Below are 26,731 nucleotides of genomic sequence, written 5' to 3' on the forward strand. Positions count from 1 at the left end.
TTGTCTTTCCTGCCATCTTCCATGACTTTTCATCTATATATTGTATAATGACTCTACTGTATTATTATAGCACCCGATTCTACTGCTGGATCTACACAGACAACCATCGATATTCATGTTGCACCTGAAAAAATCCACCAGGGCAAACAGTTGTGGCCTTAACGGCAGGGACAGAACTTTTAGTAACCTCAAAAGAAAACGCGCAGCATCCCTGAAATTCGTGTTACAACAATATTAAATCATTCTTTCCTGAAAGATGTCCCAAAGTCTTTTTGGAAAAGTGGAAATTTTAACTCTAAATTGCAAGATTACTTTTTTGAAACGGTATTTGGCTAGGAATTGGAAAATAGGTCTGGTGTACAGAGGCATAACCCACAAAATGGAAACCTGTGGTCTTTAACTGAATTACTTTTCCTTTGAGGGATTAAACTATTTTAGTTAGAAAAACATTTTTAGTATGGGAATAAATGCACTCGTCAAAGTAACCCATTATAGCTAAATCTATGGAGACTTTGAACGTCTTTCAGATATGTCCTAATTTATTTTAATTGAATGCTTCCCATGAGTGTTAAAGGACTGGAAAAAATCAAGCAGTTACTTTTTCTATTTTCTGTCGTCTTTAGGAAAGTTATTAACCTTCAAGTTAGGGACCCTGTCAGTTTTGTATCACGTGATGAACAGTATTGTCGTACTCTGTAGGGGCAGAAGGTGTGGAAGAGCAGTCGCTTTGGTCTTGAATGTCTACAGAGCTGAGGACGTAGTTGTCTGTTCCACTGGCTTCAAATACGGAAGAAGTAGTGAAGAGCGACATAGTTGTGCGGAGCTGAAGGGGTATGTAATGTTTCACTTCAAGACTGATCTCATCGTTTACCTAAACGTGCTCATGTGCCAGGCAGTCTTTGACTTTTGAGCGAAAGTGCTCTCCAAACTGTTACTTTGCCAAGAAACTGTTAACTTATTCCCTGTGTAAATTGTTGCCTATGTAAAGCATTTGATGACTGAAACAAAACCGTATTACAGATGTGTGATGCTGTCTGTTTTAGTGCAATTACTTATCCACCTGTGAAAGTCTGTTTTTTAATCTTTTGTTCTCTTTATTGTAATTGAAGAACAGTGATGTAGATGAAGGAATGGCTATCAGAAAAGTTGAGGAGAAGGAAGGAGCAGGATACCGGCGGGATTGGAGCATGTGGGTTAAAATGCAAGAGATGACAAAAGACTGAAAATGGTGTGTTGCTAAGGTGGCTGGGAGAAAACATCAGCAAAACAGTCTAAGCTATAAATCTAGTTCTAGCAGCTGTGTGACAAGTAACTTCGATGGAGACGAGAGTCAGGGTTCCAGGGTCTCTTTAAGTAAGAAGTGGTAAGAATTAGTGATTCAAATAACGTCTGGGAAAGCAGTGAGATCATTAAAATAGTTTAACAGCTTCCTTGTTGTTCCAGCACATTGGAAAGGAGTCCTCAAAAAATCCTTAGTACAGAACTTCAGTCCTCATTCTGCTCCTCCAAGTGAGCGTGCAAGCACCCAACTGTCTTGCCTTAAACCGTTTCCTTTTACGTAAGCGCACCCAACTCTTGGGTGCTTCAGCAGCCTCCCCAGAGCTTCAGAAAGAAGAGACTTTTGTCCTTTTCTCTGATTACGGAGTGCAGAGATTGCGGTGCCTAATTTTGTTATGTTCTCATGCTCTAATAGCTTGTGATGCTTTGTCTCACTTATGCTGTGAAGTGCCAGTCACAGTTACCATAAGCCCTTTTTGTTGACCAATTTACATTTTGACTAGCAATAATTGCCTTTTTATACTTAATGTTATGGATTGCACTAAAGCTGAATAGCGTATTGTGGGCTATTTGTTCAGCCCTACAAAGAAGTTCTTGTGTGAGCACAGCTCTAACAGATGATCTAAGCGGCTCTGATACAAAAACTGTTCGAAGTTGTTTTTCTCACTCTTTTAAATAGTTTATTTTTATGTTTGCTGGTAACTGCTCAATGTATTAGGCAAATTTATTTTTAGATATGGACTCTGTGTCTTTTTCAGCATTCATAAGAAGTGAAGTTCTGTTTAGCAGATGGGATTTAATTTCCTGTGGTGAGCTATCATGGATTTGGTGTAGACTTGAGAATGTGGACTCAGTTAATGAAGGCTAACTTCATTTTGGGTCAGTCTCCCGCTCCGATTAATCTCCATGGGGAAACATTAGTGCAGGACTAGTGATTCTAACAGGCGTCAAACAGAGCAACAGATCAGAGAGCTGGGCTTTCTAGATGCGTATCCTGCAGTTCCTTATGCTAAGATGCTTTAAGTATAATTAGACTTTGGTAAACCAAGGAGTTTTTTCTGAAACCGGTAAGGGTTTGGTTTCTGAATTGCAGCCCGCTCGGACTTGCCATGTGATAGGTACCAAATCTCCTAGTCAACTGTATTCTTAAATACAAGTTTTCAGAGCTTTTCTGCAGAATTGTTGAACTTTAAGACCTTAACAAGTATTCGCCCCACAGAAGTGTGCAAGGGGATTATTTATCTGCTTTGCTGTAAACGTTGACTTGTGTACTTGAGGTAGCATTATGCAAAGCTAATCCCAGATTAGTGCCTTTCCAAGCAGGCAGGGTAAAACTGGCTCTGTTAGTCGAGCTTGTGAAAGCTGTAATATGTACGTAACAATGCATCTGAGATCCCTAGAGATTGATGATTTTTATGCGCCAGTAAGATGTTTGATGGATTGCAGTGGAATTCAGTTCATGGGAGTGTTGTGCACAGCCTAGATTTTAGCATCAAACATGGAGAGCAGTTTGTATTACAGTAAATTAACGTTCTTGAAATGTAATTAAGCTGAGCAGAGACCAAACCAATCGAGACTTCAATTTTGAAGGCTGGATTTGCACAAGGAGAAAAGACGAATTTCAAAATGAGGAACATGTGGCTTCCACTTAAGTTTTCTTGTTTTGTTTTAATGTTTGTTATATTTAAGCCAACAAAATGTGACTGAAGTTCCCTAAACCAGAACGTTTTTTTTTTAGCGTGGCTGTGTGCAGAATGGCTCTGATGGCTTTTGCTTCCTAAGCAGCTTTCTGTGAACACCAGGCTTTCTAACTGTGCATGCCCAATTTAAATATTCCCCTCTGCAATTTGAGCTTTGTGTGTGTAAATGTGTGTGTAACACGTGTGTGTGTGTGATATACATATGTATGTGTGTACGTAAGCTTATATTGTATATGTATATAAATACATATTTATATATATAAAAAATAAGAGCACCACGAGCAAGCGCAGTCAGTGGAAACAAAACACCTCACCGTCTACAGGGACCTACTGTCCTAATGAAATTAGGAGATGGCTAAACATTTGATCCTTGTATCACCGTAGCAACTGGCCAGTTATCCTCAGTTAAGTACTGGTGTAACTCCCCTGACTTCCAGAGTGTCAGGCTGCTATAAAACTGATCTGAGGAGAGAAGGAGGTTCACGTTTCTCTGGTGTTCGACTGGCAGTTCAGAGCAAACCTTTGATTGCAAGTGACTGCAGAATGATGCTGTAGAGCTCTTACTGCAGCAGGTCAGTCCTCTGCTGTCCTTGGCTGACTATGGAGCCCTTCAGCATTTTTCAGGAGCAAGCTTTTGCAAGGCTGTTTTATTAATTTTCTTGGTGGTTTGGGTATTCTTGGGGCCCAAGTTTCAATGAATAAAAACTGTAGCATGCAAGAGATGACATTCTGTTAGCTTGTTTAATTAGACAGGTTTCTGTTTCTGCGCATTTTGTTTCAGGAAGGACGTGTTGGAGGAAGGACTCCTTCCCGAGACCTGGATGCTTTTGACTATTGGGTTTTAAGTAAAACCCCTTTAATAATCACATTCTAGCTAGCAATTGTATCTGTATCACAAGTAATGCACAAGGCTTGTACCTGTTTAGAAGAACATCTATCTAAAACTGACTTGTGAAACCCTGGAAATATTAAACAAATACAGTATCTGAAATCTTTTAACATTTTATTAAAAAAATTGACAAAATTATTGCAGTCTGAATCAAAGGGGCGATCTCACTCCTCTTTACCAACCTGAGTTGCTGCTTGGCTCTTAAGCCTAACATAAATCAAAGGGGAAGTATTTTTTTCTGCAAAACTTTAATTTCCTCCACTAGACAGTTTTATATAACCTGTCATTATAATATAGCACTACTTTTCTTTCCAACAAAAGCAGCATATCAAAAACTGTAAATCATGTTTGCTTACAGGGAGAAATATAATGCAAATAAGATGCTTTAGATTTGTGGGACTCTTTTTCCAAAATAAAATTCCAGAAACTGTTTTAAGATTCAAGAGAGGATTTTTAAAGCAGGGAGTCTGACTGGCTACTTTCTTTGTGTTTGATTGCGTAAGAATTGTCAGCTTTTCAGTTTGTTGCATTTTGTTGTTGTTGTTTTTTTTAAGGAAAAAAATAAAAGAAGCTCGTTGCATTTTTTTGTTGTTGTTTTTTTTAAGGAAAAAAATAAAAGAAGCTCTTGCAACATTCTGATTTATGCTGACTTCCAGTTATTGCACTATTTACTCTCCTGGATAAGGAAAACCACAGCTGTTCTTTTGTACTTTCTAAGGCTGATCTCACTGGAGAGAGGCTAAACTAGCAGACGGAATGTACACTTTTCAAAAAAGCTTTCCATCAGAGAGCTCTTTTCCATTGAAGAGTTTACCTTGTCTGGTTACAGATATCAGACTGTGCAAAAGATAAGATGCAGTTCTGTATCTTAGTTACCATACTGAGGGCTATTTTTTCAGGCTGTGAGGTTTTTGAGGTCTACTTGCATACTAACTACCTGGAAGCTTAGTGCCAGAATAGATGCTCTCTAATATGAGAATCAAATATTAGGCACCTCTCTCAGGATTGAACTGAGGTTTGTATGAAGCTCTGCTGCTTCTGCAGCCCAAACAGTGGGCTGATTAGTAGAAGGGATTGTTAAACAAGCTTTTTGTTCAGCTGTTAGAAGTGAGGGAGTTTTGTCATTTAAGTGAAAAATTTAAATTTATGTAGGTGGAAATGTTTTAATCTTTGTCATTGTGGGAATTGAATCACTTTCTCCTTTTTAATGGTGTAATGCAGGATAACTGTGACTTGGACTTGAAGAATTGCTGGATGTTTGCCTGTATCCTTTGACTATGGAGTAAATCGAGTCTTCCTAACCAGAAATGGAGACATTATGCTTTTTGTTCTGCTATTAGATCCCCATACGTGACTGATCTATGAAATGGCAGAGAATGGAACAGATTGTGACCAGAGACGCATAGGAATGATCAAAGAACAGCACAATGGAAACTTTACAGGTAGGTGGAAAATGACTTAATGTTCTCAGCGGGTCAGCTTGGTGTGTAAAATGGCCATGGCCAGCACAATAGTCAAAAGGGATTTATGTTGGTGCACTTTATGCCCAGATAATGCAAAGGGCCTCAATGCCTGAATCAATCTTGGAAACTTCAGTCATCTCTAAATCTGAAGTCTAGAGGATTTATGTATCGTAAAGCCACAGAATAGTTTTATGCTGTGTATTTCCATTCAGTTCTCTCTTTTACTCTTTTCTCCCTCCAAAGTTCTTATTCTGTAGTTCATATGCATGTGAGCCCTGTAAAGCTGCCTTGGGTACCAACAGGGGCTGCAACAGGACTGAGCTAAAAAACTAAACTGTATTGGCAAATATGTGGCTGTAGAAGTCAGGCTACACAGCCACACCCTTTGGCATGGAAAAGTTAGTATTTGGTAATAAAAATCTGTTTCACTCTGGGAGAAATCCAGTTATTAGTCTCCCAATTTCTGTTGACATTTAGCTTCACTATAATTTAGCAGTTTCAATGATAAATTACTAACAAAACAGTTAACTACTTCATTTCCTGCCTTGCCTCTGTTTTTCCTACTGGTATGTCTGAAGTAGGCTTGGGTTAATGTTTAGGACTCATGAAAAATAACCTGAGAACGTTTCATGAAGAGCCTTGTGTCACTGAATTCTCTGTGCTGTCTAGTATAGCATAGAAATGATAATCACTTTAGTTTTTCCTGTCAGCTTTGAATGCGCCAGTTCCATATTTAATTAAGTTTTGTAACCAAGTGATTTCTCAAGTTGTATGCAGTCTTACACCATTGTCTTTTATGACCTTTACTAAAAACAAAGTCATAAAAAACAAGGTTGAAGCATTTTTATTAGACACATTAAGTGAAAAAATAGAGAATAGAAATTCTTGACGCAATGCATGTGGCAAGATTTTAAAATGGAACAGTATGTGTGTATGTATGAAACAAATCAAAGCCTTTTACTTAAAGGCTTGAATCATTCTGTAACTCTGAGGGAATGTGGATGTTATTCAATATTTGCCGTCACAGGATTTCTGTTAGTTCATCTAAAGCAACTGATGCTTACAGCTAAAGAATACAAAATCAAATGGATTATGTGACTAATGAGGTATGCAACTTCTGTGTAAATATTAGCATCTGATAAGGCAGCATGTTTCAATTACTGGAATAAGACTGAAATAATACATCTTGAGTTACAATATGCTGGGGATTCAGATTAGATTAATATTTTAAATGCAACAGCTTTTTACACATGTAAAATTTATGAATATTATCGCAGTGCTTTAAATGTATACAAAACAGAATACTTATGTTTTGACTTTGTATAGTAAGTGATGTTTAAACAAGTTTGGTGTCTGGATACAAGAGTTATTTTTGTTTATTTTTCCATCGTTTTGTGATATTATTTTTTTCTCTTATTTCAGAATTAATTTTCTTTAAAAGTTTAAAAATTATTACCGCTCATTAGCTTGATGACCTTTGAACAAGCCATTCTCATCCAAGAAATAGCTAGGGTTTTTGTTAACCTTGACTCTATCGTAAGCGCAAAATAACACATTTATTAGAAGAACCTTTCTTCTATACTTGTATGGTAGTGTACAGTGACTGGTGTTACGGTAGTGTTGAGCTCTGCATCATAACCAAATGACTGCAGTTAAAAGCAACCAGATGTATAGCGTCAGTCCAGCGAAGGACTGCAGTATAAAAGCAGGTCCTTCTCATGGGAGCACCTCCTGTCTGCTGGGCTCATTTCGGAGAAGCCGAACAGCGTGGCAAGGCTTACCATAGCCTGAGGGTCCTGACTGGGAGGGTAGGTGCTATTATCCAGTTACACGGTGGCTGAAGTGTGTAAAGAGCACAAGTAATTCAGTCAGGTTCGATTGGAGAAGTCTGAGAGGAGCTTTGGAAGGGACCCAAATTCACAAGTTCGAAGTGAAATGTGGTCTCTGTAGTGGGCGACAGTCGCGTTTGACCTAATGTATTAGCTGGTTTGTAACTAGTAGTGCAGTACTTTGCATAAAGGCTAATAGATATGCCAGACTTTTTGCACCCTGGGCCAATTAGATTCTTGAATGGTTGTCAGCTACCTGGAAGAAAAAAAGCCACCTTATTTCCTTTGCTGGAGGTCACCTGATTTCTGATGCCCTTAGAGCAAATGCTTTGTGATGAGTGGAAAAGATGACTGGGAGCCCACGTTAGCTTCCTAACAAAGCCCCCCCAAAAAAGTCAGTGTATTTCTGGGTGGGATGGAATCTGAACTGCCAGCCTGTGCTTTTACATTTCTGTTGCTTTTCATTTGCAGATTCCTCTTTGTTGAGTGAACGGAAGCGAAGGGACCGAGAAGAGAGGTTGAATATTGTACTGTGGAGACAACCGCTTGTTACCTTGCAGTATTTTTTCCTGGAAACTCTAATAAACTTGAAGGAATGGACCATAAAGTAAAGATCATTTCTTTAACTTCTACTAAGCATTCTGGGGAAACCTATGCTTTGATTCAGTAGGTCATTCTGACATCTCGCTTTCCCTGATGATTCACAACTTTTAAATTCTTCTTTCAGAAAACCTATTTATTTTTGTACCTTAAAGGTGGTTACTAGAACATACCACACTTGTAGCTGTGTACTCAGACCTTCTACCTAAATTACATAAGTGTAAATACAGTAAGGTGTCAACGGAAGAAAATTGCAAACTTCCTTTCTGAAGAGTTGAATATTCCAATTTGAAGGAGTGGGACAGTGTTTTGGGATCCTTAAGGAAGAGATATTGTACTTATGACTGCAGTGTTAAGTACTGATCTATTCACGTATGTGTTAGTATCGCTGAATGATCTTCAAATAGCTCAGCTAGGGCAGGGCTCAGCTACGTGGAACTTGCAGTGATGTTCATGACGCTGCGAAGAGGACTTTGCTTGTAAGCTACGTGGTCCCTTTCACAGCAGGAAGTGATTTATTAAAGCACTTTCCCTAGGCGTTATTTACACACTGGATAAAATGGGCTTTTATTCCAGTTAGAAAATTTGTGAGTGGCAGTCTTAACATTCCCTACTAATGCTGAAACGCATACCTATTTCTTAACGCACTAGGCTTGAGAGGGTTTAGAGTGCCAAAAGGCAAACATGAGTAAAATTGGCAACTGAAAAAGCCAAGAGTAGCAGCCATCCTAGTGCTTGTGTTGGTAACTGCAATCTCTTGTGTTTGGGATTGAGTTTACAGTCATTTTCCCAGTCAGAAGATAGGATCTAATATCACCTCAGGTGATTCTAGCTGTTGGACTACACCTTTGCAGAGTGAGCTGAGATTGGTGATAATGGGCTGTGTTCATTGACCCTTCTGGGCTAGGTTCGAGGTGCTGACACGTAAGATCCATTGAGAGAAACTTCTGTTTTCCATTTTGATCTTCTGAAATGACTTGTATGAAAAATACCAGGTTTATATAGTGTAGTCTTAATCCCCTTTTACACTCCATCCCACCCCACCCCAAAAAAAATCTAACCCCGAAACCTACTTATTTTACTATGTGCATTCTTTCAGCTGTCATTGGGAATTGTTTCTTTGAGAACTGTTTTATCGGGTCTTACGTTAGCCGTTTCTGACAACCTCCAGGCATTTATGTAAACCTGGCAGAAATTCCATTTGAGGTCTTATTTTAAGCTGACTATTACCTGGCTTCCTAGACATCAAATTCTGTTACAGATAGCACTTGCATCCTCTGTTGTGCAGCATATCTATGTTGTCTAGCACTAGCATGACAGTGTCTTCGCAGAAAACAACACTATTATAAGCTATTGAGACCTCAGGTTGACTCTTAGTGATATCCTGTGTTCCACTTGAGTAAATTGTGATGTAAATGATGACAATCACTTGAAAATCCAATTCTCATACTAATATAAGCAGCACAAATTATTTTAAAATTAAAGGAAAGTTAGAGTGACTTTTTTCAGCTTGCTTAATATGAAACATTTGTGACTGTTTTCCTGTGTTACACATCTCATATTTCTGTCTTTTTCTGTCTGCCTAAACAGATAAGTTACGTTCATAGTTCGCTATTTCATGTCTGAGATTTTTAAGTGATGCTAGCACTTGCTTTTTTATATCATTAAGTGACAATATAATAGTGTTTCTGAGAGAATAATAAATGTATTTGCTAATCTACTGTGTGTGGCCACATAAACATGAAGTAGAATGTGTACGTAAAACTAAACAGCCTCAAAATAATTGGGTATCAAATTACATAGGAAAACACTTTTCTCCCCCTACTCTAGTGGCTTCCTAAGGCTTCATAATTAGCTAAAATGTATTTATTAAACTTTGAGCTGTTACAAGCGATACTAATTTCAGGGGATCGGGGGAACCAAAATAGTGCAAAGGTTCGTTCCTCTTACTGTCACTTACGTGGTTCTACCCACCAGCACACAGTTTGAAATCAGCACTTCTGTATTACACCCACAGCTCGTCCCTTGCCCAGGGCCAGTGCAGTGCCTGCTTTGCACTTTGCTTACCCATGGATGTTGTTGATGGCCCTGTGTTTGAGACTGCCTTGGCTGCAGAAGCTGAGTATTTGTTTTCAGATTGTGTTTGTTTTCAGACAGCTACTTTGTTTTTCTTTATTTAAAAAAAAATATGCATGGCTGAACTTTGATCTCGCTTGACAGTGGAGAATTTTCCATAAAGAATAAAGGCTCCCCAGATATTTTCTTGGGAGGCTTATGCTTTTATAATAGCAAACTTTTCAGCTGCCATTGTCCCCACTGACTACATCCACGCATACCCAGTCTACAGGGATAACTAAGTTACTTTGAAATGCATGCTAAATTATGAAAAACCCTAATTGCCGTTTGTCTTTTAAGATTGTGGCATCGGCGAAGTATCTTGGTGTCTTTTTTACTGACGCTTGCAGTGCTTACAGCTACGTATTACATTGAAGGAACACATCAACAGGTATGAGGTTTTCAAGTTACTTTCCTTAGTGACTAACGCTTCCTGCCCCTGTGGTAAAGTAGATGTACTGGGAATTGAATGGGGTCTTCATGAAATTGTAATGTATCTTTTGAACTCCTGCTCACTGAGGACATTTGTTTCTTACGTCATGACTCCTCTCTGTTGTGTGTGGATGAGGCGCATTTTAGAGATGCGGAACGCTCAGCTGTATCGTTTGATCTCTTCTGTTGCATCTGTAGGTGTTCCACTTCTCATCCGTTCCTGAATAAGCACACCTCCGATGCTGCAGCACTCCTTCACATCTGCTGTTAACAGGCTTTTAATAGTGGTGTGAGCTCTTGAGATACAAAGTTAAACTGAGTCATGGTAGAACTTCCTGGTTCCCGAGAAGTGTTTCTTCTTCTGCTATGGAAGGGTCTCCTGACCCCTGTCCCATGCTAGAATAGGCATATATCTAGACATAAAATGGTTTCATGATTCAAATGTGGTTCGGCGATGCTTCTTATACCCCCGTTGTTTTAAAATGGTTGTTTTAAAAACTTTTTTGTGCTTTGGAGTACATGAAGACTGCTGCTTTTGCATCACTTGAAGCATAGGCCATTGCTTAACCATAAGGTGATGGTGTTGTCTACACCTTTCCCCTCCCCATTTCTCCTTGAGTTTCAGATTTTCCCTGAGGGCAGACAGCCCTTTTAAACCCTGCAGAGCGTTTCCTTGTGCAGCTGAATCATCTTACTGCTCTGACTCTGAAATCAGCCGGTTCCCAGTTTCAGAGAACTTGCTTACATCCATACTGCTGTGGTGTGTCACTGGCTGCCTGAGGGACATGCAGGTCTGGAACAGGAGTCCTGGCTTCCCAGGACGGGTCTTGAAATGCAGTGAAATGAGTTGCTTCAGCTCATCGCATTCTCGCTCACTCAATCCCACGCTTGAGACCTAAGCACTTACACGCAGGGCAAGTTGGTAGATGGTAAATCGGTGGCCCGTTCCTGATGGACAAATACCTGCTTCATTAAAAGCTGCCCTGGTCGGTGGCCTTGTCAGCATGAGTGAAGGCCGGAGCGTGATACACTCAAGATTTGCCACTAGATGGCTCTTGGAAACTGGTGTTGAGGCGCGTGGCCCCTGAGCTGGCTGGTGGGCCTCCGCTGCGCCGAGGCTTGGCAGAGCAGTGCTGCTCAAGGTTTCCTTGAGCCTGCTGGGAACAAACCTGTGCCTCTGGGACTGGCGAGGGGAGTGTGACCTGCAGGGTCCAGCCGGTGCTTGGACCTCTCCATCCTGGGGGGGGTCTCAGTCACGTGTGCCAGCAGGTATCTGTCCATCCCCCTTCCTCCAGAGCTCCTTCCCTAAAATCCGCGTCCTGCTAGCCCCTCTCCCTATCTCTGTGTACCATCTACGTATACTTGAATACGCGCCACTTTTTCTCAAAACCATACTCAAAATAGCAAAGTATACTTGCGGTTTTCATTTGCTGTTTTCAGGACTTTTTTGCACCCTGGCAGGTTGAAGCCTGGTTAAGACTGGTAAACTTCACCCTGGTGCTTGTTGGTTCATGGATGGTATAAAATGGCACCTCTTCTTGGGGCTGTGGTACAGACGAGTTGATGGCCTGGCTCATCCTCTTAGCATTGCTCTTGGGGCAGTGAGAGGGACATGCTGCTTCCCGTTTCTCCAGTGTACCCAGCTGGACTTTTTATGTCCAGAATTTGCTGTGACTTTCCCATATCTCCTCATTTACGCGTGCAACACACAACCAACATTTTAATCTTTTCTTAAAAGTAACAAACCTGGTTACTCACTGGTCCAAGATAAAACGTTCAACAGAGTAACTGAGAGTGCAGCTAATTCTATTCCTTTATTTAATCTGTTCAGGCAATTCCCTGAGCTGTCTGCTCGCTGCTTGAGCTCCAGTAGACACTGTCTAGGCCTTGCTGCTCACTGCTCACACATAGTATGCCTGTTCTGGATTTCAACCCCCTACTATTTTTCACCTATCTCCTTGGAAACTTGCTGATTCTAAGGCGTGTGGGCATTTCTTTTGGAAGTGTGCCGTTTTCTGTACATGTCTGGGCTGTAATTGTAATAAATTGCAAATAGAAGTATCTAGGATTCTATTTCAGTTGTTGTAATCCACATAACTACCTGCATTAGTTTGTAGCTTTAACTTTCTCCCCTATAAGATATCACCATTCTTGGTTTGTTTTTTTTTTCTCTTTTGTGACTTTTCTTTTTCAGTATGTGCGGTATATGGAGAAAAAGTTCCTCTGGTGTGCCTACTGGGTAGGATTAGGCATTCTGTCCTCCGTTGGACTTGGAACAGGTCTCCACACCTTTCTGCTCTATTTGGTAAGGATATTTCCATACCGTGTTCTTTCTGAATCGAGTATTTTAATTGTTGCATATTTTAAAATACGTGAATAAAGAATATTCCGTAAGTCCTAAACGTTAAGTACTTCTGAAGGAAAAGAAATACTTAGTGTAATGATTCTGGGCTCTAGTGAATGCTATTCATATTCTGTACTGTATAACCTTGTTTTGTAGTTTGTATGCTGTGTGTTTCTTGAACTGTAGATATTAGCCTGCTGTTAATCCTCACTTTGAAACAATGAGTCAAAATCTGCAAGCTCTAGCCTCTAATTTCCTAATTTAAATGCAACATTTTCTAGTGTGTGCAGCTCAAATGTTTCCATTTAAGATTTTTCAGCATACTCTTTTTTTTAGTAGCCTAAAACGATCATTTTTCTAGCTGAAACTGCTGAAATAGGCAGCTGTTTTAAAGTTCAGTCTGTATTAATTTTGCTTTGAAAATAATAGCAAGAAAAATGTTTGTCTACAAAGATAAAATAATACCTGTTCTGAAAATTTGTATGATGTTGTTTATCTCAACTTAGCTAGGAAAGTTAGGGAAATGTTTGGGTGTGTTTTGCTTTTGGCCATTGGATTAGTTCCTTGTTTATGAAACCACTGTCCTGGATTTAAGAAAAGGATTCATGGCCACAAAATAATTAAAACCAGTTTATGCAACAAATGTCATCTTGTATTTGGAACAATTACAGATGTTTACTTTCAGAACTGCTTTAATCATTAACAATAACACAGAAAACACTACGAGAAACAAGCAACTCGTGCTTTTCCACGCAGCAGAGCAGTCTGTTAGATCGAATGGCATCTGTATGGGCTGCATTTGCAGTAGTCTTAGACTTACTCTTGGTGTAGCTTCTCTCCTAAAGACTGTGGAGGCAGAAAGCACGGGAGAAAGGAAGCTATTGCTAAACAGAAACACGTTTATGCATGCACAGCCTTCTAGACAAAAATACTGCTGTCAGTCTAAATGATTGGAAATGGAAATGCAGTAAAGCTGATGAACACAGCGTCTAAACATTTTCATGTAACACTGGATAGTGCTTGGACAGCAGTGAATTGACAGCGTACAGATCTTTCTGACTTACAGAGACGATGCTGTTAATAGCTTAGGGACAGTAAGACACATGGGCTGGACAGAGGGAGAATCAATGAAAATCATCAGTCCCGAAGCGAGGTGCTCTGCCTCGCGGGAGAGGCAAACCAGCATCAAGTGATGCACGAGGTGGAGTCAAGCTCACAAACTCAGCTCCCTTTGGGTTCTCTGCCAGCCTACGGTGGGAGTGAAAATGCAGCGGGATGGGATCACCAGCTATTCAGCAGGACAGAGAGAGGAAGGGAGAGGAAAGCAGTTCCAGGTTTGCTGCAGAAATCAGTTAGTCATGATTTAAATCAGCAAGTAGGAAACAGTTTAAATGATAGATTTTAATCTTGTTCTGCTTTTTATATAGTTTCTTAGGCTATCAACCAGTGAGAGTCAACTTAAGATTTCCTCTAACCAAACATTTCACGTATTTAGACATTTTCTTTGAAGCAGTTTGGAGAGCTTATCGTACAGTTCCTATTCTTAATTTCTACACATGTTGTGTCAGAAATCTAGTAAATAAGAAATGTTAGAAATACCATTTCTAAACTGTATTTGAAAGTGGGTAGTGTTTCTTTGCTGTACATTGGTCTGACACAGGGTAGCAAGAGCGCTGTCATTTTATACCCTAGGCCGCTCCAAGATGATTTTGTCACATAAAGAAGTAAGTCTTCATAAGACAGCACCACTTTTTTTCTAAAAGAAGGTGGAATGAATTGACCTTTCTTTTACTCTGTATTTAAAAATCCAGATGTTGAAATAGTTCTAAATTACTTTAATACAAATTTTATAACCTATCACTTAAGTTTTCCTGTGGGGTACGCGAACCTAGTGGATATATTTAGGCCATGACCTGAGCTGACATTAAAGTGACGTATATACAAAATATAACTTCTCTATTGCCTTATCAGTATAACTTACGGTGGGTGTATAGGAGGTGAACAGCCTTCCAAAGATTACAGAGAGGTGCATCACCTAGGAAAAGGAATTTAGTTTAATATTGTTAGTGAAGGTATTTATTGCAGACTTAACGAAGGTATTTAGTTGGAATGTAAGAGGCAAGGTTTCACATAACTTTGTTAGGAGGGGAAAAAACAGATTGCCTTATCAGTATAACTTACGGTGGGTGTATAGGAGGTGAACAGCCTTCCAAAGATTACAGAGAGGTGCATCACCTAGGAAAAGGAATTTAGTTTAATATTGTTAGTGAAGGTATTTATTGCAGACTTAACGAAGGTATTTATTTGGAATGTAAGAGGCAAGGTTTCACATAACTTTGTTAGGAGGGGAAAAAACAGAAAAATAGATTGCACTGAATAATTAGAAGGTGGTTGTAGAATAAAATGTAATAACACTGCACCATCAACATCTGATGTGTAATATACAGGAGAAATACTTGTTTGCTTTAAATATATAACGCAGATAAGCATGTTTCTATTACATTGACGGACTTCCACAAAGGCAGTGAGTGGAGGAAGAGAGAGAAGCAAGGACTAACTTTCTTCTTTTCTTGCTGTGCAAGATTTAGTGATTAGCATGGACTGTGAATTCAGGACAATTACACTTCCTGGGCAACTGAACGCTCGTCTGAACAGTGAGTGGTTCGTAATTTGGTGGCATGTATCTGGTTATGTAGCCACTAGATGGCAGTGGGAGTGTAAAAACAGAAGTTTACTGCCCTAACAGTGTGTTGCCATTTTAAGTACCTGAACTGTTAATATTCTTGTCAATCCAGCTATATCAGCAATATGTATATGTAATATGCTATCAATGTAGTAACACGCTCCTTAATATCGTCTCGGTTTGAGCCTACACCTCGTGCTAAAGGGAACACGGAGTACTAACTGAAGACTTCTGGTGCAACTTTTAGGGGTAAATTACTTCAGAATAGTATTCTGGATTTAACCCATCTGGAAACAATGCAATTAGGAGCTCCAGCTTTCAAAAGGAGGAGTTTTAAACTATTTTGCTTTGTTAGTTGTGCAGCAGTTGCCTCTAAAAGTAGAAATACGATAGGTTAAGCGGGGAACTCGCTATTTACATTACTGTATATCTACTTTTCATGTTCTGTATACTTCAATTACATTTCTTCTTTATGGTAAAACTTATTCTTCTATTGATTCAAAGAAATGAAAAGTTACAAAACAGCAAATCTTCTGCTTTAGTGCCTGGATTTTCTGGCAACAGAGAATAGACTCAGTAAGTGTTTTAAAATTGCTTTTAATTAATTGCTCATTTTAAATCTGTATGTACAGTGAGATTGTTGGGAATGCAATTACATGCTTAGAGAACAATGCTCTTGGGCCCACCCACGTGCTGCTGAGCGCTTGTTGATGCTTGCAGTATTGTCTCTGCCACTCAGGGCCAAGGGGTAGGAATTGCTGGCATGTAGGCACCTGTTCAGACAGTGTGCCTGAACCTCCTCAGCTGTGACACAGGTGCATCTTTTTAAAACACAGCCCTCCATTTACTGCCTACAACTATTTTCATATCAAACTGTTCGTCAGCGCAGCCTGTTAGCTGGGAAAATCATAGAAATAGTTATGCAATAGATGCAGTATATGAATGACTCTGGATGCGGGCTTTCCCTGGCCGGGTTAGCTGTTTTTCCAGGCTTGAAAACTGTCATTTGTCTGGATTCTTCAGAGCATCTCTCACCAGCCGCTTTTTGGAGCGGCATGAATTCAAGTGCCAGGAGAGATCCTGGGGTTAGCCGAGAAGAGCGTACTTGGAAACAGTTTGCTTACAGTAGATTTTACAATCTAAAGCAGTCTCAGTTTGGGGGGAAGTTACTGCCCCTGGTTAATATCAGTTCACATCTGATTTGGATTTTGTTGGTCGCCAGCACATTCTTGCTGCAAACATCTCAGTCCAGGAGGGAGAGGTCAATTTTGTTAGTTTGATAATAGGCTTTTTATCGCTATTTCTGTGATTCCAGAACTTTCTATATGTTATAAAGGGTCTGAACATTGTCTGCTGCACTGGTTCCTAGTTTAATGCTGCTTCCTTAGTTGTAGTCAGCAGTAAATGTAAAATTTGACGTGGCTTTTTGGGAAACGATTCTCGTGCTGCAGATTGGCACTGAGCTAAGGGCTGGCACAGAGCAGATCTTCAACGCAGAAATAGGGAAGCAGGCCACTCTTCCAAGAATCCTTTTTATTCTGACGCTTTGAAAACAAGTCTGCTGGCTTATTTTCCCAAAGTCCATTAAAGGTTTTTCACAATTCTTTAAAAACAACACTTTAAAAATAGTAATCATGATGTGGCTCTGTAGGAAATAAACTGTTATGATTAACAACTCTAAATACTGTTTTTAGCAGCACACAGCTTTTTTTTTTTTCTTAGTCCTGAGATGTTTTCTCTTCTATTGGTGGCACATTAAAATATAAATGGCATGAATCACCTAATTACCAAAAGATGATGACTGAGGGTAACTCGTCAGGAATTTCTTGCGTTTGTACATCCTGGAGAGAGAGGTCTGTTTGCTGCCGCAAAATGAAATGAATGAGCTGCCGGAGGGCCGGGGGCTCCGGCGGAGCGGAGGACACTAGGTGGAGCGCTTGGTAGGGACCACGCTGCCATTGCCGTCTTCACGCAACGCTCTGCCTCGTGATTTGGTTTCACTTCAGCTCTGGCAAATGGATTGCAAAAGATGCGGCCGAGGCAAACAACAATCAGCTTAGAATTACTGCCTATCAAAAAGCCTTGCGCGAGAAGCGATGATAAATGTCCCTTCTGCGTATGGTCCGTTATAATCTGTAATGGTGGAGGGATGAATGGAAGCAAATTCCTTACAGGTCAAAAGTGCAGAGCGAGCTTTGGCTGTTTGCATTTGTTTGTGTTTTTGTTTCTTAAATATGGATCTCTGCTTGCTTGCTGGTAGAGCCAAGTGGAGCAACTGCTGAAAAGGTTTTCGCTGGTGGCCGGGTTGTGGACTAGCACAAACAGGAAACGGGAGGTACAACAGGAATGTTTTGTGTGCGGAGGTCGCACAAGAGTTCCAATTTTTTCAGGACTGTAATATGCGGGTTTGTCATTTAATTCGTACTGGGGTGTTCCGCAGCAGAGTGGAAGAGAGCACGGCAATAATTTCAGGCCATGAAAAAGAACAGAAAACTGCTTTTAAAGAGAAGTGAGCTGAAAAGAGGGTGTCCTTATTGACAGTGCTGGCTTCAGAGAGACACTTTGAGTTTATCTGGGCTTGAGGGTTCAGTGTCTCGCTTTTGTTCTGAATTGGTTCCAGGGTTTGGCTTTGGCGAGTGGTCACATTCTGCCCTCCTGAAAGTGTGGTAGTTTGCAGCTGGAATGAGTAGTGTTTTGGCCCTATCTGAACCGGTCTAGGTTAGAAGCTGAAGATTTAAAATCCAGACACCTTGTGCAATAATGAGCCCATTGGCTTTAAAAAAAAAAAAAAAAGTTGTTGGTGTAAATGATTTTAAAAAAAAAAAAGAAACCACAAATAAAAAAAACCTTTTCCTGCCAGGACTACTGAAAACTTTTTTGAAATCAAACTTAATTCCTTTTAGTTATCTGGTTCCAGGAGCTAAGCTTGTAAGGAGACTCACGATAAAATCACTAAAGTGCTTCTAAAAAGAAAAGCTCACAACACAGGGCTTACTCCACTTTTATGAAGTAGACAGAATAATTTGGAAATCCACAGAACTTACTCTCATTTTTTTCCTCCATTTATTTACTTGTGACTTCAGTACAGGAGTATTTTCAGAGAGATTGTCAGCTTCAGGAGAAGTTTTGCTCTTTCCAGGTGGATCGTTCAAAACTAGTGTGAGTAACCCAGAAAACTGCGGGTTCTGTGTGTAAAGGAAAAAGTGACAAACAAACGGTGAGCTGCCTCAGTCAGGTGGGAGGGCGCAGCAGCGCTCCCCTTCCCAGCACTGAATTATTTTTGTTAAGTGAGGTGTTCGTTTTCAGTCCATACTGTTCTTCAATTCACATGTCAACTTGCAAGCCTAAAACAAATGAAATAAAAAACGGTTCTGTCTAATGTCTGTGCTCAGATTATCGCTATTGACTTGTTAAGGTAGTTGAAAGAAAAATACATGGTGGGTGCAGAAGACGACTTAATTCTAAAGTAAATTGAAATGGATCCTGTTTGTGTGAGGGTTGTTTGTGACTCTTACTCTCTCATTTGTTTCCTTCATGCCTTTAAACCTACTTCCTCCAGCTGTCCTAAGCTTTTTACAATGAACTGAAACATCCTGGAATACTTGAATCAACATATAACTTAAAAAAAAAAATCACTTTTGCTAACCATGTCTTGGTGGGAACTCCTGCTTACAGCTCGCATGGGCTCTGTTCTGCTTGAAACTGCAGCATTCATATTAATAATGCACTGATGATCTGGAAGGGTCCAATGAATTAAACTGGACACTGCCAGATTAGTTGTGTAACCTGGGTGTTTCTTAAATGCATTTAAAAAATCTGAGATTAAAAATGGTATTTTCGAGGAGAAAAATGTTCATTTGGAGTCTTAGTCCCTCTAAGTGCACCCACTCTTGTTGTATGTGTCAGACACCAATAGATACCTGCAGAGAATAAAACCAGCGCCTCTGGTTTAGATTATGCTGTGGAAGAACAATCCCTTCAACTGCTGCAGCTCAGTCTGAGAGATTGTGGACTGAGCCCCGAGCCCCCAGTCTGGTGCGTTAACGTGAGCTGAAACCGATGGTGGTTTAAGTTCTGCTGGGCACGAGTCTGGCAAGTACCGAGCAGACGCTGCTGGTCCCGCTGTCCTGCTCCGAGGGTGGTAACCTCTGGCATAGGGGCTGGTGGAACAGCTGGAAGCAATAACCTCCCATATTGCCCCACTGTGAATTGCCGGACCTCATGAGTCAGAGCCCGAAATGATGTGACTGCGAGTTCCATATATGGCCTCCAGTGCTGCTGAAAGTGGTGTACGTCAGAGTCTGGACGGTTTATCTAAAGCTGGAACTGTGGCAATAAACAGCTAATGTGAAGTGCCTCCATCTGTGCAGGATTAGCTACCTTACTTCGACTTTTCAGAAGTCCGCAAAATATTGATGTCATATTAATATTTAAGCTATATTGAGCGTCCTGGCCAGCCGTAGTGATTTGAACTTTGCACCAAGCTGAGGAGTTAGTAAGATGATTGGACACAGTTTTCTTCTTTTTGAAGGTTGATGGACTGTACCTTTTCGATGCTGACGCCTTGTTTTCGTTATCTGCTCTCAACTTCCTCATCACTGGTTCTGTCTCAACTCTGCTGGGAGGTCACACTACGCTTTCTCCTCATTTGCTCCCTTGGAGTCTCTGCTCTTCTTCCCCCCCCCCCCCCCCCTTAACGCACAGCCTGAACTTCACACTTTTCATGTCACTGCTTCCTTGAACAGGCTGGAAATAACGATAACAGTGCAAGGCGATCTCCAATTGGAGATGTTGAAGCCACTCATCACTGCTAGTGTCAATTTGAATAGATGCTGTGATTTATTCATCAGAAATCATAAGTGGGTGGCTAGAGAAGGGCAAGGAGAGAATGCTGACAGATCATTTTTTCTTCTGTCAGCACCAGAGTATAAACTGGGATTCTTCCAGTCGCGCCTTTCCCTGACATAAGTCTGTTTGCTCCTATAGAAAGTAGCGTGGGCACAGCCTTACAAAACATCTGCTTTTCATGTTACTCCTCAAAGTAGCAACGTGGCCTTGTTATGCATGCAGTGGTACCACGTGCCTGCTCCCTCGGTGGTTCTTGTTCAGTCATATTCAGAGCTTGTGGCTCATCGTTTGGAATTTCCATCAGCTCTGCGCTGTGGGGCAAGGCTTGACTGAAGTGGGAATAGAAACTTGCTAACAGGCACATGATTGTAAAATTAATACATTGCATGAAATGCCGTGACTGTCTGCTAAAACTAGCCCTGACTGCTTGATGGATGTCTGTGTCACTTGTGGATGCTCTAGGTACGGGATCCTTCTTCATTCTGAGCCCCGTTTTACAGCCAGCACTGCATACCAGACATTATATAAAATCACGAGACGTTTTAATCTTGTAACACAGACAGACAGACTAGATTGACATAGTTACTAGCCACCTCCAGATCAAGCTTTTCCCTCTTAATCACAGGGCAGTTTTCTCTGTGGGTAGTTGTCCACTGCTCTTGAAGATAAAAAAGATGCTGTAACTTGGTGTTACTTTCTTGAGAGGTGTAATGACTTCATAGATAAGTATGAGATGAGTCGCAGCCTGGGGCAACGCTTGCAGGATGTTTCCCATGAGAAGCAAGCTTTTGTTTTTCCAATTTATCTTAATCAAATATAGCATGACATGTTTCCCCCCTGTGGAAGGGCTGAGTCTTGAACCCAGTATGAAAAGCAGTCTATCCATGGAGGAAAACAGATTTTTAGTGCATTAAGTTCAGCAATGAGTTCACCGTAATATTTTTCTTGCTGGCAGACATATCACTTTTCTTTGTGAAATGTTTCTAAATTAGAGACAGTCTAAAATTATATCTTCCCCAAATATAAAAGGTTAAAATTAGATGTAGTTGTTCTTGTGCCTGTGTCACTTCAGCAGGGTGGCTGTTCTGTGAAGGGGCATGTGAGAAACCAACATTTGATAGGGAGTTTGTTTGCAGCTTTAATTGTGTTCACGGTCTAGGTGCACAGAATGATTAATAATGTGAAAATATGATTCATTTTTAATTGGATATTCAGTCATTTTCCCTTACGGTAAAGACTTTTCTGGTTTAAGTATTATACGTATCAGCATGCTTTTAAGGATCTGAACTTCTTGAATTTTTTTTTTTCATGTGCCTGCTCTCTTTCTACTTGCACTGATGAATTTCCGAGCATAATTTATAGATAAAAAGATTATACTTTCTAGAAATTTCATAATACAGCATTTAAAGTAACTTATTTCTAAGGATTAGCAGTGTCTATTCTAACTTGGGTGCCTTCAATCACTGAACTAAAACTTCTCTGAAGGCCTGCGAGTTCAAGAGTTCGAGGTTACCTTCTATGAGACATTAGGGTTGTATAGCTAGGGATTTCCAAACTCCCCTAAATTACTATTGCTAAAAGATAGATTTATGTTGAGTTGATCTTGATGACCAGATCTTGTCTTGTTTGATTTGTAAATTGTACAGATTTCTCTAACAAATCGCATTCCAGCCTAACCACAGGCTCCTTCTGGTCGTCAGTAGTGGCAAGCAAATGTTTCTCACCCGGGTCAGCAGAATGTTTCTCAATTTCTTCTCTGTTAGCCCTTGTTAGTGCCTCCTGCAATTTAAAAAAAAAAAAAATTAAAAAAAAAAATATCACTGGAAGAGGGTGAGGGAGAGACAGTTGGTGTTCAGGATCTTACATGCCTTGAATTTCAGCGACTCTTCCTGGTTTGGCAAGCAGCGTGTCTACTAAATCGCCTGGGTTTAGTGTTTGTTCTCTGGTATGACAGTTTTGCAAATGCCCTTTTCAAAGGTAGAGCTGCAGTTAGAGTCAAAGAGGGGATATCGTAGAAGTTTTCCTGAAGTGTTGAAATAAACTGAGCTATTGCAGAGAGGCAAAACGCTCCGAGTATTTACTGCGGCCCCATGCGGAGAAGGAGGAGGAGAGGGCGGAGGAGGTATTATTTGTGAAGAGGATTAAAAAACTGTATGAGAAGTAATCCTTCTGGCACAGGGAGGAGCATAGAGAAAACATCTGAGTGTATATGGACTAGGATTTTCCAAAGGTGGCACCTAAAGCTCATTTGAAGTTGGTTCCCTGTTCCATTCAGAGTTAAACCATCAATATTGCTAAATATAAAGCAAAATGGCACCTCTCTTACGAAACATCCAGCGACCCTCGCACTCTTCCCCCCCCCCCCCCCTCTGCTGGTCCTGTGTAGCCAACCATTGTTTTGAGGTGCTTGGTAACCACGCTTTGTGAAAGTATAATGCTCTATGTAAGCTTTCAGGGCTGAGCTAGAACAAAAGCAGACGTCAGAGATGTTGCATGCAGCCTGCCAAGCTGCGAGACGCTGTCCGTTTGAGTAGCAGGGCAGCTGGGCTCCGCTGCCAGAGGAGGACACAGGATTGTTCTGCTTTCCTTTGGCTCGCTCCGAGTTCCAGTGCTCCACACTTCATCACTCTAAATGAACCGTTTATGCTTTATTTCTTATTCCAGTTAAAATGTGGCTTCTGTGGGTTCCATAACTCCAACTTTTTTCCATTATAGAATTGTTTACATTACAGTGGAAGAATTATGGTCAATTGGCTTAGTCTTCAGGTGGCTCGTTGGCCATTTACAGCTGCTTTGTGAAATGCCTTTTTTTCCATTGGCTGCCTCTTGTAAAATTTTTCCTTTTGCAGACATTTGTTGAGACTCTTAACAGGAGGCAATGTTTTGAGACCGTTAAGCCATTTCAAGGATGGCAACTCTGTTGAGAGAAGCTGCTCGTGGCAAGAAGCTCCTGCAGCAGCCTCCTGCTAGGCATTTTGTCACCGCTTGCTCTCCCGAGATTGTACGGTCGTCTGTACACACCTTGCGTGCAGTTTGAGAAGAAATGGTGGAAATGCTATCACTGAAACCTTGCAAGGGGTTGGGCGCCTCGCTACAGTAGCAATTAAATTTGTCTCTTACTATTGTAAAACTGAAACTAACAGTCTCCCATCACAGCTGGCTGTAGTTACACTGTAGTGTGGCATGTCTTCCAAATTTTGTGGAACTGAAAATCATACTTCTTGATTCACACACCATATCTCACTGTCTTGGCAGCGACCTTACCCTTACTCTGAAGGGAACATAGGAAATGGTCATTTCCAACTCAAGTACGTGGGGATTTCCTCCATGCAAATTTGCTATTCAAGAGCATTTTATTGCAAATTTCTGCAGGTGAAAACCATTAATGTAAGGAAGATGGCTTGAGACCTTTTTTTGTCCCAAGGTAGCTGTCAGGTTGGGGAGGGGCAAGCAGGGGATGGGATTAAATTCCCTTAGTTTCAGAGTATGGTGGAGAAAGAGGTTCCCAGGTTTGCCATAAATGTACTTTACAATTTCAGGAAAGTTTCAACTCTCTCTTTGCATCTGTCCTCAATGAGTAAAATAGAGATACATTATTTGTTTAGATGTGAAGCTGCTGGGGACAGGGATGATCTCGCTACAAGTACCAAAAAGTTGTCCATTGCTATTGGGGCCTAGAGAAATGTTGATAGTATACGTTATTAGTCATTTGCTCATTCATCCGTTCTTTATTCTCCCTGCCATATCAAATCACTCTTGTGTATCAACTTCTGGATCTCCTCTTTTTCGGTTTTACTTCAATGAACCTTTTCTCTCTCTCTCTCTCTTTTCTTTTTTCTTTTTTTTTATTGCGAGGGAGGCTGTGCCTCATTCATCATCTCAGGAGGCTGTATCTGTCTATTCATATAACCCAAAGTCTGCCAAAGCACTTTGAATTAGTCTCTTGTAAAGTAACAAGGAATAAATAAAAGAATTTCCTTGGTATCGGAGCAGCTTGTCTTTTACCAATTGCACACCAGAAGAATGGTTTTATTTTGAATTCTTTACATATGACAACAGTAGTCACAGCTGTCATACAGAAAAATATAACTGCTATTTTTTTCGACGTTCTTATATCACTGCCATTAAGAAATTACAGTATCGATGAAATTGCGTAAGTCCAGTGCTCTGGTCTCTTCAGTGGGACCTGAAATGTTGACGTGAGTGAACCCAACTAAAATCTTCTTCCTGGCAAGTCTAGAAGAAGCACTGGAGCTTCACCTTTTGTGCGAGACCTGCTGTGGAATTTCACCCTTTAATGTGCAAATGAAGCCTGCAGGGTCCTCTGAATATACCTCTGGCTCCTGCATTTCAAAGTGGGCTTGGGAAGCCTTGTGCAGGGGAATGGCAGTGCTGAGGTCTATCACACTTTTCCTCATTATTCTGTAATAAATTTAGCTTTGATTTGGGGGGGGGGGAGCATCAGGCTCCCTTATTGGTCTAATAAAACGTGACTCATTTAAAGGAAAATACGTAGAAGAAAATTGTTGACAATATGTTTCCCAACGTAACATCAAAATCCATCAAATAATTAATAGCAGAAGTTAAGGTTTGTATAATTTGTTCTGCACGTAAAGAAAACTTTGAAATTTATTTAAATCTGTGACTTTATGAAAAGACTTTAGCTCAGTACTTTTTTTTTTTCTTTCCCCCCCTCCTCCTTCCCCGGGCAATGTTTCCCTGACCTCTTGCGAAGTGATTTCTATTTTAGCTACAACGTCTAGTGTTCAGGCCGTAGACTATTTGAATTGCTTCTCACTTCTTTTGTATTAAAATAATGGCAATTCTTTCAGGTTTTTTAAGTATGTAGCATTTTAATTCTTGAATAGATTTTTATGCTAGTTTTATTCGGAGGTCTGTCCAAAAAAATCTTTTGGTGTAAGGTGGAGACTAGAAGTAATTCAATTACATGGCATTTAAATAACGTTTAAGTTTTGAATTATATTTCAAACCATTTTTAGCAAACAGCAGTAAGGTCACTTTCTTGTATACGCAGAAAAACTGACACAAATTAAGCAACTGTTTTTTGGAGAAAGATCCAAAAGTTAAGAAGGTCCACTGTAAGATGTCGTAAAGTCCCCGTCATTAAAAAAAAAAAATTAACATAGAATTTAAATGCCTCCATCCTGTAAAAGCAACAGTAGGGAAAACACCTGCTCTAATAAAGCTGTAGGCCATAAATACCTTAAGGAGAACATTTTAAAGTTTCAAAAATTTTCCTGTTTTTTAAGAAGTAAGGATTCTTATTTCTTCTTGGCAACCTCATACAACTGTACAATGACATGGCAAAAGCTGAAAGGCTCCTTAACGTTTTTAGTGGATCACAAGAAGGATTTTTTTTTTTTTTTTTTAATTTTGGAAAGAGCAATAATAGCTCAACATTGCATTTCAGATGGTCTAAAAAAAAACCCCAACATTTTACATATGTAACATTATTAATGGCCAAAGAGAGAAACACTAAGCTTTAGCCTAGGCTCCTTGCATCAGGGACAAATGTGGGGTTTTAATTTTAACTTTTATTATAACTGACATAAAATGGATTTGAAATTACTTGTGTTTTTTCAGGGTCCACATATAGCATCAGTTACTCTTGCTGCATATGAATGTAACTCAGTTAATTTTCCTGAGCCTCCTTACCCGGATCAAATTATCTGCCCTGATGAGGAGACGATTGAAGGATCCATCTCTTTATGGGCTATCATCTCAAAAGTCAGGCTGGAGGCCTGCATGTGGGTAAGGTTTGGTTTATAAAACTTAAGCAATTTTAATTTATGCATTTAATTTCTGTGTCCAGCAATACACAAAAATTCCTGAATTAGCAAAATAATGATGGCTCACTCTGCCAACAGTAACATGTATACTTGCAATGTGAATAGATGCCTTCCTGATCAGCCTTCTAGCCCTGGATAATTTTGATGTCCTTTAAGGAGACGTAATAGGATATTACTGGGTTATCTTTTATCAACTGCGGTGTTGACTACTTTTCTAAATGCTAGCAGAAAACGTTCGTGTACTTCAAAGCTGTTGATGTAAAAGGTAAGTTTCAGAAAGGGTATCTGCATCCCAAATGATCTTGCAGCTGTCAGGTCTTACACTGCATGCAGTTAAGCAATAAATAATTTCAAAAACTTTGAGCCTGTAACTTGAGTGGAGTTGCCGTTACTCATATGAAGGACTCGGGCCCTAATATCATAGCCGAAATGTTTTTCTGGGTTGCATCAATAGATTGGATTAAATAAGAGAGTGTTACATTGCACATTTTTCAGTATTTTCTGTTTCTCTGCCTGTTTCCATCATGGCAAACTTTTCACTTAAACCAGGAAAAGCAGGTTAGCTTTTAAGTGAATCAGGGCCTTAGGAAACGCTGTCATTGGAACTTCCTTTCCGTTTTCCATTTTTTTCCCCCTCTGCAGCTTTTTATAGAAGTTTGATTTTTGGAGGATTTTGGTCAGCTAAGATGTTTTTTTTCATTATGTGTAGGTTATTTTGAATTGCAGTTTACACAGGTGCA

At 40.2% G+C, this 26,731-nt stretch overlaps 1 protein-coding gene across 1 annotated transcript in view; it reads left to right on the plus strand.

The window, feature by feature from the left end:
* The first annotated feature begins 704 nt into the window (after nt 1-704).
* Nucleotides 705-26,731, plus strand: part of VMP1 (vacuole membrane protein 1) — a 67,514-nt gene continuing 41,487 nt past the window's right edge. The window contains exons 1-6 of the mRNA XM_009278216.2: nt 705-831; nt 5,208-5,309; nt 7,631-7,766; nt 10,175-10,265; nt 12,501-12,611; nt 25,786-25,953. Coding sequence (XP_009276491.1) covers nt 5,234-5,309; nt 7,631-7,766; nt 10,175-10,265; nt 12,501-12,611; nt 25,786-25,953 — 582 coding nt within the window. The 5' untranslated portion in view covers nt 705-831; nt 5,208-5,233. The remainder of the gene's footprint in view (nt 832-5,207; nt 5,310-7,630; nt 7,767-10,174; nt 10,266-12,500; nt 12,612-25,785; nt 25,954-26,731) is intronic.

Source organism: Aptenodytes forsteri, unplaced genomic scaffold (genome assembly GCF_000699145.1).
Source record: "Aptenodytes forsteri isolate BGI_AS27 unplaced genomic scaffold, ASM69914v1 Scaffold66, whole genome shotgun sequence".
Taxonomy (NCBI): Eukaryota; Metazoa; Chordata; class Aves; order Sphenisciformes; family Spheniscidae; genus Aptenodytes; species Aptenodytes forsteri.